General features: G+C 39.2%; 1 protein-coding gene across 1 annotated transcript in view; it reads right to left on the bottom strand.

The window, feature by feature from the left end:
• Positions 1-15,369, bottom strand: part of kirrel3b (kirre like nephrin family adhesion molecule 3b) — a 144,382-nt gene that overhangs the window by 26,380 nt on the left and 102,633 nt on the right. Inside the window, 2 exon segments of the mRNA XM_026332110.1 lie at positions 6,481-6,631; positions 12,742-12,899. Of these exon segments, the coding sequence (XP_026187895.1) occupies positions 6,481-6,631; positions 12,742-12,899 (309 nt within the window).

The following is a 15,369-nucleotide window of genomic DNA, read 5'->3' on the forward strand; positions in this document are numbered from 1 at the left end:
AAGACCGACAAGTGACGACAGCCCGGGGAGTAACAGCTGTGAAAAGTCTGCCAGCAGGGGTCATGGGTGTGAAACGGGGACTGTCACTTCTCTAACCATTGACCCTTCAACTATAACAGGCATCTCTTTAATAAAGAAGTCCATTTTCCACTTTGATGTATAAATGCATGAGTTGCTGATTGAGAGCTTTTTAGGCATTATGTGACAGTACATCAGTATGCAGGACTGTTAATTCCTCAGATTCATCAAGAGAGTACTGGTGAGAAAAGGGGGGCGAGAGACTGGGATGAATGGATAGATAGGGAAAGGGGATAGTAGGACAGATCGAAGCTCTAGTGAAAACATGAGGATGAATGGGGGGGTAGTGTTGTAGTTGGCCGTCAGCTTTTGATCGGTTAGTTCAAAGTAGAGACCAGATGGTGTTTTTGGAACAATATTCCAACTCCTCACTCTTTCCTGGAGATAATGCCAACATAGATTGTTGTTTTCCGTTTATAAAGCTCAGTTTCCAATCTCTTCAGATCACTGTAGACAGCTGTTCTCCAGCAGGACCAGCCACAAACTCTGGGAGTGTCGGCTGCTTCTGAAGGATAGGAAAGCTGTTTGTGGGCCGTCCTCTTGTGGCTTATAGTCCTGGCAATAAGGGGGACACTGTCATATGGCTGGATGAGGGGAATACCTCGGAGGAGAGCAGACGGAGGGACAAACTGAGGTCCAGCGTATTGATTGTGAGATATTCAGCTGTGGCACAACAAAGAATTTACTCACTTTAGTGAAGGCAGATGTTTGCAGTGCAGTTTAAATGGAAAAACACCACATTCCTTGTAACACTGTAAGACGCTCAAAGTTTTGTTACTGATGCAATCAAAACTTAGTGTTTGATAGCTGTCCATGGCACTGGAAGTATAATATTTAGAAATCATGTATTTATACAGACTAACACATGAGATCACGTGAGATAATTCTGTATTAGGGCATCATTAGGGCTTAATGTACAGAAAATTGAGAGCATCTTATTGCTTTCTTATCCTTATACTCTTTCCCTCTCACTTTCAAATTCTGTCTCAGATGAATTTGCCATTATCTGCTTGATTAAGCAGAGAGAGCATGTAGCTGCACCAGCTACCAAAAACAAATCCTCCCCAATTGCACATCTGCATGTTCTTTATTAATTAGTCTCAACAAATGGCATTCATTTTCTCCCCACATGGCTCAGCCTGTTTGTAATGCAAACACACAGAGAACCTTGGCTTTGGTTGTCCCTAGTGCATTCATGTCCCACTGCGTGTTTGAGAGCATGTTTCTATGTGGGGCAATGCTCTGCAGATAGGCAGCTGGACTAGAAAATATTTGAGGAATATTTTAAAGTGTGTGTTGAGTGAGATTCAGCGGGATAGTAAAGTGTGGAATCAGAATCATATTTCATTGCAGTGGTTTTATGCCAGAGGGTCGGGGAGTTTACTGATTAAAGTCCAAAGGGCTTAATGTAAGTTAAGTCATGCTGCTGGAGAAAACAGCATCAGGGGGTGGCCACCCCCTCTGCTATCAAATAATTACAGCCAGCTAATGGACTGGTATGGACAACTGAAGTCAGCAGTCTATCCAGGGTTCTGAATCACCTATGTGGGTTCTAAATCCCTCTCATTTTGGCACCATCACCAGTACATACTGTATTTAGATGCTAATTTGTCTAACCCTAGGTCAGATAACACTGCATGAACTTCTGTGGAAACGAAATTGCTGAGGTGGATGTAAATCATTAAAGTGATGACAAAAATAAAATACCATTGTGAAATGCATTGGATTTCAGGCTGGTTTAAGCTGTAAAGCCATGTGCTATGTCGTGTTTAGATTACTCATTTGGATTGCTATGAAGATGGAGCTGAGAGAAAAAGGGCACCTAATCCCGGAGGTGGGCAGGATACAGAATGTTGAGATGGGCAGGCAGACAGAGAAAATGTTAATTACTTTTGTTACTATTAATATTATGTCTGTAACACTGTCAATGAGATCACTCTAGGTGAGAAAATGAATGAGACTTTATATTGGAACATACAGAGAAAAGAAACAAGTAAAAGCCATTGCTAGCATTTACTCAGAGAGAATAAATGCTCAGTGGACAGTATTCACAGGGTTTACTCAGCCATTTGGGGGAATTTGCTTATTTTCTGTCTTACTAAGCGTTAGCTGAGAGCATCGATATCAATTCAGCTGCTGCATGTTCAATTCTGAGCTGTCACACAAAGTATTAGGGAAGTACCTGCAAGGCATTATTAGCCCTGTGTTTGATATCTCATAATTTCCCACACCTTACTGGGAGAAGGAAAATAAGCCTGCAGTTTAAGTTGACGCTCATATGACTGTCTATAACACAAATGTTGCACAAATGGGTTAAACGTTCTTCCCAAATCTTTTAGGTCAGTAAATTATAACGTAACTCAGTGTGATGTTAGAAGGCTTGAAGTGGCAGTAGTGTGCAGTGTAGCTGAAGTGACTTGCTGTATCCAGGCCTCACCGGGGTCCCACTTACACTAACTGCTCACCAGAGACATGCCATTAATCCCTCCATCTTCTTTGTGGGACTGAGGCACACTGCAGCGTCACTTAAAAACACGTGAGCTTATGATTTGAAAAGCAGCATTAAATGGAATTTACTCTGTACAATACATAAGAACCTGTAGTGGGGAACAGGCCATCAGAGGGAAAACAGCAATTTCAGAAAATTCATTAGGATTTTCACTTGTTTTAGTTGTAATATTCCCGTTGACACTTTCATTGACACCTGGAGCAATAACGACTCATTCACACGATGACTGGTGTGCTCATCTGCATATCAACATGTAGATGCACACAGAAAGGAAGCACTTTGTTTTACACAACCTTGAACAGTCCCAGAAGCAAGAAATCATTACTGTGCCACAATCATTCATATTGTAAGAAAAAATATCTGAATTGTCATTAAGTATTTGGTCATGAATGGCAAGTACAAATTTCTCAAGTCTCAAAAGGACAATTTTTGATAGTATCCAAATTTAAAGGGGCCAGCTCATGTCGAACGTATCGGGGCTGGCCTGGCTGGAGTGCATGTTTTTCCTTGAAGCATTTAACACTGCCAGTCATTATGGACTGTTAGATTCTGACATGTGACTGATTCTTCCTGTAGAATAAAAAGAACACCTAAGCACAATTACAAAGAAGACATGGCCCAGCGTTACATTTACTTCACAAGCTCCCAGAAAGTGCCTGAAGGGACCATTGCTTTTAAAGCTAGTGTGATGGCTTTCACCTTCTCCGAGAAAGGCTCACTAGGAGATTAATTGAGTGGGCAGATGAATTAGAGGTTCGAGTTCTGTTTCTCATGCACCCTGTCTTACCTGGCCTTTTTCATTGCCTGATTAGTGGGTTGCCTAGTCGCTGACTGTAAAATGTTAGGCTCTGTTCTTGTTTATTATTATCATTAATGAATGAGTAACAAATAAATGAACGTGTCCCTGTGAGTCTGCGCTTTGTTCAGATATTGTTCAGTGTAGCTGAGTGTGTCCATTTCATGCTGAATTGTTTTACAAAAGTGCCCAAAAACCCACATGTTCTCTATATTTAGAGGACGCAACTGCAGCACGCAGTATTAAAATTCATTGTGCACCAATCCATTTCTGAATGTTTCACTCAAGCAGGTCAGGAATTGTCATGTGTCCATGTCATAAGCCCTCGATTCTTTAACAGTGTAAATACTACAAGGCGTAAAGAACAGATGCAATGCATAAACTCCAGCATCTGTCCTTGTTATTGATGCGTACGTTGATGTAATTAGGTTATGTACTTGAGATTCGTCTTCCTGGTATTGTATTTGGAAGTACAAGAACTATCTATACCATCTTATTTCAGGTCCTTAAAGGATCCAGCCCCCCAAGTTAGGACACGGCCTTTCAGCTGCTTTTTATCAATAGTTGACATTTAGTTGTCCCGTAATACTGCCCTTTGCAGAGCAGCCTTTGTATAGGCCAGACCTGTGTGGAGTCTGGTCACTAAAAAGATAAAGATCAGGGTTCATCTGCTATTTTTTCATTTGCCAGTGTTCCATCATTGATTTTATTTATTTATTTATTTATTTATTTATTTGACTTTATTACACAAAAGACTAGTTTTTTCCCTGTAGTCGCTTTCAGCTCGTGGTGCATTTATTTGTAAGTGGTTTCCAGATTTTGAACTTCACAATACAACATTCTCAGAATATTATCAGGGTAAATAGAATTTTATAACTTCAATAACAGCGAATGTAGACATACGTGTGAATAATAATAGGATGCTTCGTTTTGTGCATTTGTCTACAAGATACAACTCGTAAAATGCACCTAAAATCTACATAGCACCTTTACAACAAAATACATAAAAATAACACACAAGTCTCTGCAGTAGGCACAGGGTCCAACTCGTGTGTTTGGAGAAATGTCTGCAGTCCAGTGTTTTGATCAACGTGCAGACATGTACACCTGCACCATGTCTTGTGTTTTTAATAAAAAGACATGCAGTTTTCCAGATGCTGCTATTGAGCCAAGAACCATGTAATAAAATTAGGCAGCATTGAAATTAGGAAAATTGATACCCAGCATGAATGAATCAGAGTTCAATTACAGCATGTTTCAGGAGAAGCTTAATTTTGGAAGTGGATCTTAGCACAAACTCAGAGGCCCCTGCTGAACTGTGCTGAGCACTTTACCTGTCAAGTCTGAGGAGAGGGTGGAGGAGTGAAAATGGAAGGAGAGAAACTAGAGGCTAAGCCTTGTGGGAGACAATTTGAATCTCGACAATTAGTCTCTGCTGTCACTCAGTTTGATCTCACACTGTGAAAAATCTTTTCAGGAGCTTTAATTGTGTAAAGAGCACATTTTGGAATGCTAATTAGAAATCTGCTGCACTCATTTTTCAGGGTTAAATCGTACATTCAGGAGCAAGGATGACGCTATGACGGCAAGCGTTTATCACATACACATCATTATACATGGTGACAAATCATTTTACATGTGGGCAGACTTCCCTCTGTCACTGCATGAGGGGAAAAAAAAGACGAGGACAAACTGCAAGGGTTGCAAACAGTAGCAACTGTTAATCATCTTTACTCCCGCGCCTGAGTTGGCCTGATCGTGCCGTGCCCGCTCTTGCCATGCTTGCCTCTTGTGGTGTACATAATGAAAAGAATGGAGCCGTCAGTCATAATGGCTCTCTAAATAGCATTTTCTGCTTTATTAGTCATACTTAATGGTGTTGAAGGGGCTGTGAATGATGCAAAATCCCTTTGTTCAAAGCCCTTCTCTTACTGTGAATGCTTCTTGATAAAAAAAAAAAAAAAAAAAAAAAATATTCCTTGACAATTGAGGCTGAATGTGTTTTACACGCTGAGCTTACTTTGGCTATTTTAGAGAGGAATTGTGCATGCACTCATCAAAAAGATTGATGGCATGAGCAAGGAAATAAAAGAGATGGAGACAGTGTGCCCAGTACCAGAGCAAGGCAGGTAGATGAACCAAAAATATCAAAAAAAAGAAACAATCCCATTCATTTTAGATGGACAGCTGCTTTGATATTTCATCATAGCAAACGAAAAAGTGATGCATCACCAATCCATCCATCCACCTACATGGTATGAAAGCAAAACAGAAACCAATTATAAATATCCATCAGAGCCTAAAATGAGTCCTAGATGTTTACAGTGTTAGGCACGTATGCCTGTCTGTTTCACGCCTCTACATGTGAGAAATACCTCATACTTTGAGTAATTCATGCCATTCAGAGACTTTTCTCTCCCATCTGTAGTGATCACCAAAGCTCCCTATACACTAGAGGGTTTTCAGCTCTTAACCAGTTTTAAAAATGTGGGAGATCAGTCATAAGGACAGCTTTAACTGATTTTTAACATTATAGTCCTCTGAAGACACACACTAGTTGATTTGGCCAGTCTGCCAGACCACACACCCGCTGTTCGTAGTAACGATTGCACAGTGGCGATTCCGTAGAAATGAGATTTCACAAAAACCTGCGTGATATAACATGCCTTTCATTTGTCAGCCCTATGTGATATGTCTTGCATGACACATAATAAAGGCACTTGTTTTGTTGTGGTAGCCCTACAGGCTCTTTCTAACGTCCATTTGGCTTGTGTTGTGTTGTCTTTTTGTTCGCTGCTGTGTGTGTGTGTGCATCAGCTGCTTGGTTACATCTGCTCTGCTCTCATTGACTGTTGTTGGGTTGTTGTGGGTATTCTGTTGAAATCAGCCAGATCAGGAGATCGGGGAAGCTGAATAAAATAATGGTACTGAACCCACGTAGGATTATTTTAGATTAATGATCAGTTGCAAAAAAGCCTTGAATTGGGCTACAGCCCCACATTTGTTGAGGGGGACCAATCAGGCCCAGAACTATTAGGAAAGGGGGCGACATTAAAAGCAATAACAACAGACGGAGATGGAGATGTGGTATGCTTACGTTGGATGTCGATGGTGACGCTGGTTTCCTTGCCATTGGGAACTGCTTTGTTGGAGGCTTTACAGATGATCTGCTGACCTGTCTCGATGATGGAGGGCGACAGGTAGAGCGTGCTTATGGTGCTTTCTCTCCGGCCATCCCGGACCAAGGTCTGCAAAACGCGAAGAGGGATTGAATAAAGTTGAAAGTAATGGTGCAGTGAGTTGTGTCAATGAAATGTTTGAAGTGTGTAATTCTGTTGCTCTGATGGATTGGCAGGCTGGAATTTTAGATTTTCAATAGCTAAAACTGAGGTTGGTTTTTCTGAAGACTTTATACCATGTACAGAACTTAATGGAGAAGAAAACAAAAAACAGCAAATTCATGAATACACGCATTTGTCCTTCGTGCAAACTCGTAGTTTTACTGGAAAACTGACTGATATATAAAAATTAAAATAAAATAAAAAAAACACTTAGAAATATATTTTTTGAGATGTGTGTGTCTGGAGAGCTGCGCTCTAGTGCATGGCTTGTCATACTGCACAAAGGAAATCAATCTTCTTTTCAGTGCTCATCCTCTGAGCCCTACATTGTGGAAGCCATCTGGAATCGGTTGGTAGCGCTCAGCAGCTCTCACTCTCCCTCAAATGCTCAGGGGAGGGCTCTGGGAGTCTATGTTAACCAGTGCGGGACAGAACAAAGTCACAGACTAGAACAAATTGCGTGGGCAATGGAGCACAGTGTGGTCAACCACAAACTCCAAATGCATTTCCCTGCCATCTCTTTAAAGGAGGTTCACTTCTACTCTGTGGTTTTGAAGAAAAGAAGCACATCAAACATTTTCTTCATATGGAAACTCAGCTACTTCCTTCGGATTAGCCAAACATATGTATCGATCGCTTCATGGATATTTTCCTGCACTTAGAAAAATTCATGTTTCATCTCTATCTATGCAGCATTTTAGCCTGCAGACTAATATTTCTCCAGTTGCTCTGGCTGTTACGCATGATGAGTTTAAATATAAAGTAAAACTTTTACAAATGCACAGAATGTAACTTAAAATGTCATGACTAAATCATAGGTACAGTGTATTAAATGTTCCCTCAAAGTTCAAGAAAGCTAAGTATCATATATATTCAACCGCCACAATCGCTAAGCATTAATCAGGAGGTGAGTTGAGCTGCAGCTCATTGTTAATGTGCAAACCAGCAGCAATTATGATCTAATTTCTCTGCTTTAATGCAGGGTTTCTATTTAATAAAATGGTAATCGAACTATATGGCTCCCTTCTTACTTAAGCATGCTATATTATGAATAATATAACTAATACGTCATTGACTCTGTAAAATCAAATTTCAAGTCATTACAAAAGAATTCCTTTTAGAGTTCAAGTACCTCAAGTTCCCTGTGAAGTGGTATACTGCCTTAGAACATGTGTAATATTTTCTGTGTATTATTGAGACTTTTACTGTTTAGGGATATTATAGATGCGTTTCATGTTTCTGTGGAGTCCATTTGTATATGAAGGACCATGTGATGAAATTCATAGTTGCACGAGTCACTTCTAAAGCAGAACACATTAGCTGTCAGACACAGGATATGTCAATGTAATATTCTTTCTGACACAATCAAGATTGTTTTCCTCGTCGCTCTGGACCTGTCTGAAGTCATTAATCTTACAAAGGGGGTTTACAGGCTGCTGCATTGAATTCAACACCATGCCATATTACAGATTGATAAATTTTCATATTACTGCCTGAAGTCTATGTGAAGAATTCGTTTAACCACACTAGGAGAGGAAAGGCGAAAGTGGCAAGATTGAGCCAGAAAGAGCTGTTTTTTTTTTTTCCTGGTATGTTTGAACCTCTATTATTTCTCATACACCCCCTTTAACCCTTTAGCTTATCAAGCTGATTAATGTCTTGGCAAACATTAGCCGAAACAAGAACCTCTCTTTTTCTCTCTCTAGAAATCAAATCTAAATGTTCCTACATTTTATTCCAGGGTTTGTTTACTCTCTCTATTTACTATAATTTGCTAGATGCACAGATCCTTAACAGCTAATGCAACAGTTAACCTAGTGAAGCTTCACCTTTATATAAGATATAAAGCCCAAGCCAAGATATAACTTAATGGGGATGTGATCTGTTAGTGTAAATCTAGCTGGTGGCTGAAAAAGCCTTGCCAACTGGATTATCTGCTTATTAAAATAATAGTAGATCTAAATGGATTAGCTACTAAATAAACCTAAATCTGTGGCCAACCAAGGTAATTCATTTTTAAATTAGTGCTGTGTTTACTTTGAACCTCTACTGTCCTCTGGTGCTTGTACATATTAATAATAAGAAGAATTAATTACATTTGGCCTGTAACATACATAGAGTACCAAATTTTACCTCTATGTTTGTCCTCTAGAGCAAATTTTTCAATATGTGAATCAGACAAAAGAGGGCGTCAGCTGACACTGTTATAGAGCTGTCAAGGGAGGACGTTGGGATCGATGATAAAGGTCCTCGGACCTTAGTTAAGTATATAACTCAGACTCCAATCTATAAATTGTGTTCATGCCTAAAAGTAACAAAATAAATACCACAGCATTTTCACAATATAAAAGGGTTAGTAAATTTTCAACAGGGATTTTTGACACTTTATCTGCGACAAATCTAACTTTTCTTACGTTTTAGTATCATACAGTAAGGACAAGTACACATTTGGATGACTTGTTGGTATGTCTGCTTACAAGGCAAAGCAAGAACAAAATGTAATCATTAAGCAGTGCTTTTCAAAAAGAAAAAATATATGTATTATTGAAAAATCTTCAGACTCTGTTGCACTTGAAATATCTTCAGAATTTGCTGCTTCAGGCACTAAGTTTTCACAACAAGACTTTTTTAAAAAATAAAATAAATGTTGAAGATTTTTAGCGTAATGCATGTAGTTTTTTTTTTTTTTTTGGTTTATATTGAATTATTGAAAATGAATGTAAGAATTATCCGTACGTGCCCTTTTATTATTATGTTTTCCCCCTGAGCTTCTATGGTTTAATTTGCTGAATTTTCCAAATTGTGAGTCAGTGACCACTTAGTCCCGCAGTAAGGGACTAAACTCTACATTTTTATGCAGCGAGAAAAGACTTGAACTTGAACACAGATGACTGCAATCTTCTGTGCAGGGGTTGAGACTTAAGGCACTTTTTATGTTACAGTGAATTTGAATGGAAGAACACTTACATGCACTTTTGATATTTATAGCATATTAGAATGTAAAAAACACTGACATATGCATTATATTTTCATGTTCATACTGTATAAGAATTATGTGGCCTTCAATAAACTGTAATATGAAAATTCAATTCAATCAATAGTTTAGGTTACCAATATATTAAGATGTGCCTGCCTATTGTTAGATTGCCTAAGTGGTACACAGCAAATTGTATTTTCAGCATAATTTTTAAAATGATGCATGTTTGCTCATGTGTTGAGGTACATATCATATCGTGACGTCCTTAACGATACACAGCCCTAATGGTTATTGCTCATTTCATTGAGCTCCTCACGTCATCTAAAGCATGAACCTAATGTTTTACATCAGAAATTTAAAAGACCCACTGACACCTGGCAGGCATGCAGGGGAACGCCTTAACTGGGCCAGTAATATGAGGTGTAGAGATAGAAATCCTCCCAGGACTAGTGCTGAATTTACCAAGTAAGCAAATGCTAATAACTTATCCATCATTAATATTGTGGTAACTCATCCAACATGCCTTTTGATTTGATATCAAATGTATCTCTGGGTTTTATTCAAACAGTTATTTTTAATTTTGGACCACACAAAGGTTCTTTTACAAATCATTTAATTGCTTTAACACTGCACTATATATTTATGTACTGTAGATTTTTTTTTTTTTTACCATGGTCACTGGGGTTTAATGGGTTTCCTTTGTTTAACTTATCTCAACTCAAACATATAATTTGTTCAAAGCTATAAATTGAAGTGATGCACTATATATGTCAAACCATATGTTTAATTTTGAGGCAGGATGAATGAGGTTAATTAACTACCCAATATCTGTTGAGATCTCTTAAAAACGGCACAAGGGATTACATTAGTTTAAAGTAAGTCTTTGGACTTAGTATGCTACTCAGTACCTGGGGAACACTATACCTGTCTCGCAAAAAAATGTTGATATGTTTAATACCCACTCAAATTTTAATTACTAGTTTGATGATTAAATTTCAATGCAGCAATATAAGTTCTCACACACACGTGCACGCACGTGCACACATGAAGCATGAAGGATCTGAGAAAAATTATGATACAGGGGGAGAAAAAGCAGCTGCTTTGAATACAGGCTGGGAAGCAGGGTGGAGAAGCATGGTAAAGCTGAGATTGGAAAGATGATCATTTTTTCACTATGGAAAACGATATCCATCAGCAGTAGCACTTTCATGTAAACTTTAGCAATTTACCTGGCATTAAACAGCGACATCATTTTATTGCAAAGCTGAGAGGGTATACAATAAAAAAGCATTATTGCCAGCTCATAAAATGTCATTATATTTTTTTTAAACCTACTAACACTGAGATAACTCCCCAGTCTCCTGCTCACCTCTCAGCTTGCCACTGGAACATTCAGAAAAATATGTTGCACATTGAGGAGAATTACTCTGTGGTAAGGGAATACATTATGTTTTTCTGATGATTTGTTGTATCACTCCAGTAGAAAGGTATCATAGAGCAAGTGTTCACACCTCCAAACTACAGCTCTGACCTGGGGGCTGCATATTACAAACAGTCCTTGCTGTTTACCACTGAGCAGCTCCACTGGAGCGGCTGGGAGTTGTGTATTTGAGGGAAGAGAGAACATGATTCATTAATATTTTTCTCCCCACATTTTTACTTCTAGTTGTGATTTTTGAACTAGTCAACATGCCTCTGCATCTTAATTAGTTGGGGTGGCTCCTGCATAATACGCTATAGTTCTGTTTTTAAGCTAAACCACTAATGACAAGCAATGCATCAAACCAACGATCGCTTGACTCATGTTCTTTTCCTTTAACCAGTGGTCTAGTAAATAGTTTTCTAAGAAGTCGCACAGATGTGGGTTTGGAGACTTTAATAGGAAATTATCTGTGGGTCAGAACTGTCATTACATATGACACCATCAGGGAAGCCATTTCTGTGAATCCTTCACCACATCTGGTCACATTAGACCTCTTAGTCTGTGTGATATGAGAAGACCATCAGAGCAGATGATTATGTCCCCCTACTGGTCTTTGGACCCAAAAAAGAGTCATCTTCTGTTAATTGAACCTGACCCATTGCTTTTTAATGGTTGGCAATTGAGATGAGAGGGAAGTGGAACATACTTGGGCTCAGTGCAGGCATGTGAGCATCCATCAGCTACCAGCACAGAATATCCTCATATATGCCTTCGTTCTGAGAGGAAGTGAAGGCAGGAAGCGCACTCTACACCCACCATTAGCAAGCAGCACCTCCAGCAATCACTTTATTCAAATCGGCCTGGTGCGGCACCCCAGTCCAATCAATGGCATTTATCTGCTCTTTGAAAAAAGCCGATAATGGGATGAGGCAGCACAGGGCGCAAAGGCGGGGGAGGTGTTAGTGCTCTAAAGTGCCTGGTCTCTTTTTGTCCTTTGTCTAAATGGAAATAGAACATGACAGTGTTTATTGCTTGATTAGCCTTGAGCATTAATGTCAATCAAGAGTATGTGGGGTCAGGTGATCATGCCACTAAGCTGGTGTGAACAGTGGCCATTGTGTACTCTGGCATCAAAAGTAGAGAGACAGCCTGTCATTGAGAATCACACTGTGCCATGAAAAGGCTTAGCCAGCACAGAAAGGGACGTAGTGTGTTTTAGAACAGGTTGGGAAGATGAAGAAAGACAAATGTCACTGAAGGAGGAGATTAAAGCAACAGTGAGAAATGCACAGTCACTGATAATTCCATTATCTCACCATCTGCTCGTCTTGAGTTGATTTGTATACCGGGGGAAAAAGCCAGTCATTTTTTGTAATCAAAACACAACCTGGATTTTCAAGGGAATTCATTTCAAAAAGCAATCTGGACCCTGAGGAAAAAACACCCGCCAATGACTCAAGGATTCACTGAGAAACATCTCATTTCAGAGTGACTTTTGCAGTGGTTATTTACAAGAGAGCATGACATGTAAAAATATGTATTCCCTACATCAGTAAAAAAAAAAAAAGTCTCCCAGCTGGTCTACAACCCCAGTATGACACACACCTCAGTGCTTACCTTGGAGTACATGGCCCCATTAAGGACCTCTCCATTGCGGATCCAGATGATTGAGGCTGCTGGCTTGGCGTTATCAGCATGGCAGGTCAGATTGAGTGGGTCACCAGCTCTTAGGCTCACCACCGGCCCTCCACTGATCACTGGATCCTCTGGGGGAACTGTTGATAGGAACACACAGAAAATAGAATTGTTATTCAGTGTGTAATGTGTTGTCTTTGATTGGTGCAGATTAAGAACACATGGTTTTATTTTTACAGGCATCAGTTTTATTTGTATTTGATATATTGTATTTCCACAGCACTGTTATTTTGAAAATCTATGATGAACCACATAAGACAAAACAGTCGTGATGGATTTGACTGTTTGACACCTAACTTCATCACACATATAATGAGAGGGCCTATAACCCAACAGGAGACAGACTTTCGGTTTATTGTAGACAAATGCTTCAGGGTGAGTCGTTTCGGGGAACTTAATGATTTCACATTGAGAAGCAGATTTCCCCTGTACTACTTAACGGAAAACTAGCAGTAGATGGTGCAGTTTGAGGCATGCAAAGCTTTGCAGAAGTCACAGCATGAATATCTAAACACCAATCAACTCTGCCATCAGTCAAAGCAGTTGTGATTACTCTGCTATACACACCGCGTACACATAAATGTTAGCACTAACTGCAATTCTGACTCTGTATAGTCCCCCTCAGACACACAAAACCCTTGTTCAACCTGTTCCTCCCCCACTAGGTTTTGACAAATACACCAAAAATGAAAGCATATCAATAGTGTTATACATTACTCTAAATGGCACTGATCAAAGTTCTATTTCTGTTGCACCCTTGAGCAGATCAGCTTCTTTTTTTTTTATATTTTTTTATTTTTAATAACTGAAACTGCGGTGAATTATTGATTGACCCGAGTGCTCATTACAATGCAGATCTGGGGCAAGATGAAATCAAAGGCTACAGGCAGCTGCTTTACTCCCCTGCAGAAGCATCATGATAGGAAGGAAAATTGTTATGGGTTAGATTTATGTCGTCAAACAGAAAACAAAGAAAAAGTAATTTGGGATACTGTTTGGTACATTTACTGACAGTATGCATAAAAGGCTTCTTTAATGGCAGACATAAATTAGTGCATTTCCAAAAAGCTGTACATGCCGTAGTCTGCTGCTTATTGTTCAGTGAAATTACTGATAGAAAATGTAATCACTTTACTTAACTCAGTTTTAGTTTTAAGTTGCTGTAAATTTATCTTTAAAAACAAACTCGAACTCTCAGTAAATTGTATTTCATTTGAATTTATATCACTTTAATTCCTTTTCAATTAAATACTGTTTTGACACAAATGACAGTGTGTCAGGTTTTTAGGTGCAGACATTCAATGTATTTAAATTCTGTAACTATTTCTTTTCATAATAGTTTTGATTGTTAGCGCAACAGTCCAGAATTCCCACAAAAGATTGTAATTACCCTCCTACATGCACAAAACATTCCCAGAAAATGATGCAGGACATATTTCAGCATTATTGGTTTTAATTTTCTATCACAGTCTTACTGCTACTCTGCTGTTGTGCATCTGTGCAACTAACACTTGTTACTGGTGTCGTGAACTTCTGTAGCAGGAAATCTGCTCGCCTGTGCAAGTTAGATTGCAGTTTTAAAGTATTTTGGATTTTTTTTTTTTTAAGTCTGTAGCATAAATTCATTTGGTTGCGCTTTGAAAGGATGCACCAAGTGGCTGCTTAAGGAGTTTTTGGTGTGGTATTAAACTATACTTGCTGTTACCGTGGTAACCACAGGTGTTACCAAATCAGCCAGGATCGAAATGTTCTTGGACTTAAAACTCTAAATGTAGTTTGTTGCACAAATGAGCGTGTCTCATTTTAGCGTCATGCACAGCCAGTGAAGCGGCACATTGGCACTGATCATCCACAGTAACATCACACTCAGTTCTTTGTCACAGACAAGCTGATCTCCTAATCTGTGGTTGAGTAGTCCATGGGGGTGGCATTTTGGTATGGTGCTCTTATGACTAATGCCTTTGCATTACATAAAATTGTTGACTAAAAATGACAACTATTTGTTTGTCAAAATTATCCGACAACATAGCTGACAGTACCTCACATTTTCAGTGAGTCTGGACTGAATCAGACCAGTGTGGGAACAGTAAATACTGGTCTCTGACTTAACCACACTAATAACTCTGACCACCTAGACTAGTCGATCTATTTCAACGAATCACTCTCACTGGTCCTATTGTGCGTTTGAATTTGAAATGCAGTGTTAATTCTGGCTGGGGCTTCCTTTCATCTGGTCTTCATTAATATGCAAAGGGATGGGAGAGGTAGAGGAATCTCGGGTCAGTGCTGGCAGATCAGAAAACAGTGTGCTGATCTAGGCAAATAAGAAAGAATCTTTGTGAGAACGTGGTCACCTTCTGGTCCTTTATCAGCAATTGGAAACAAGGTCGAGAAGATCACGAGTTTACTCTTATGCTAAGAATAGAGCTACTGTGTTATATGCAAATGAGACAGGGAGCATGTGAAAAACATTATGAACCAGGACTCTAGAGACGCTAGCTCTCCCATTTGTCATTAAAAAAAATGAACAAAATGTGAGGCTCGGTGATA

Source organism: Mastacembelus armatus, chromosome 13 (assembly GCF_900324485.2).
Source record: "Mastacembelus armatus chromosome 13, fMasArm1.2, whole genome shotgun sequence".
Lineage (NCBI taxonomy): Eukaryota > Metazoa > Chordata > Actinopteri > Synbranchiformes > Mastacembelidae > Mastacembelus > Mastacembelus armatus.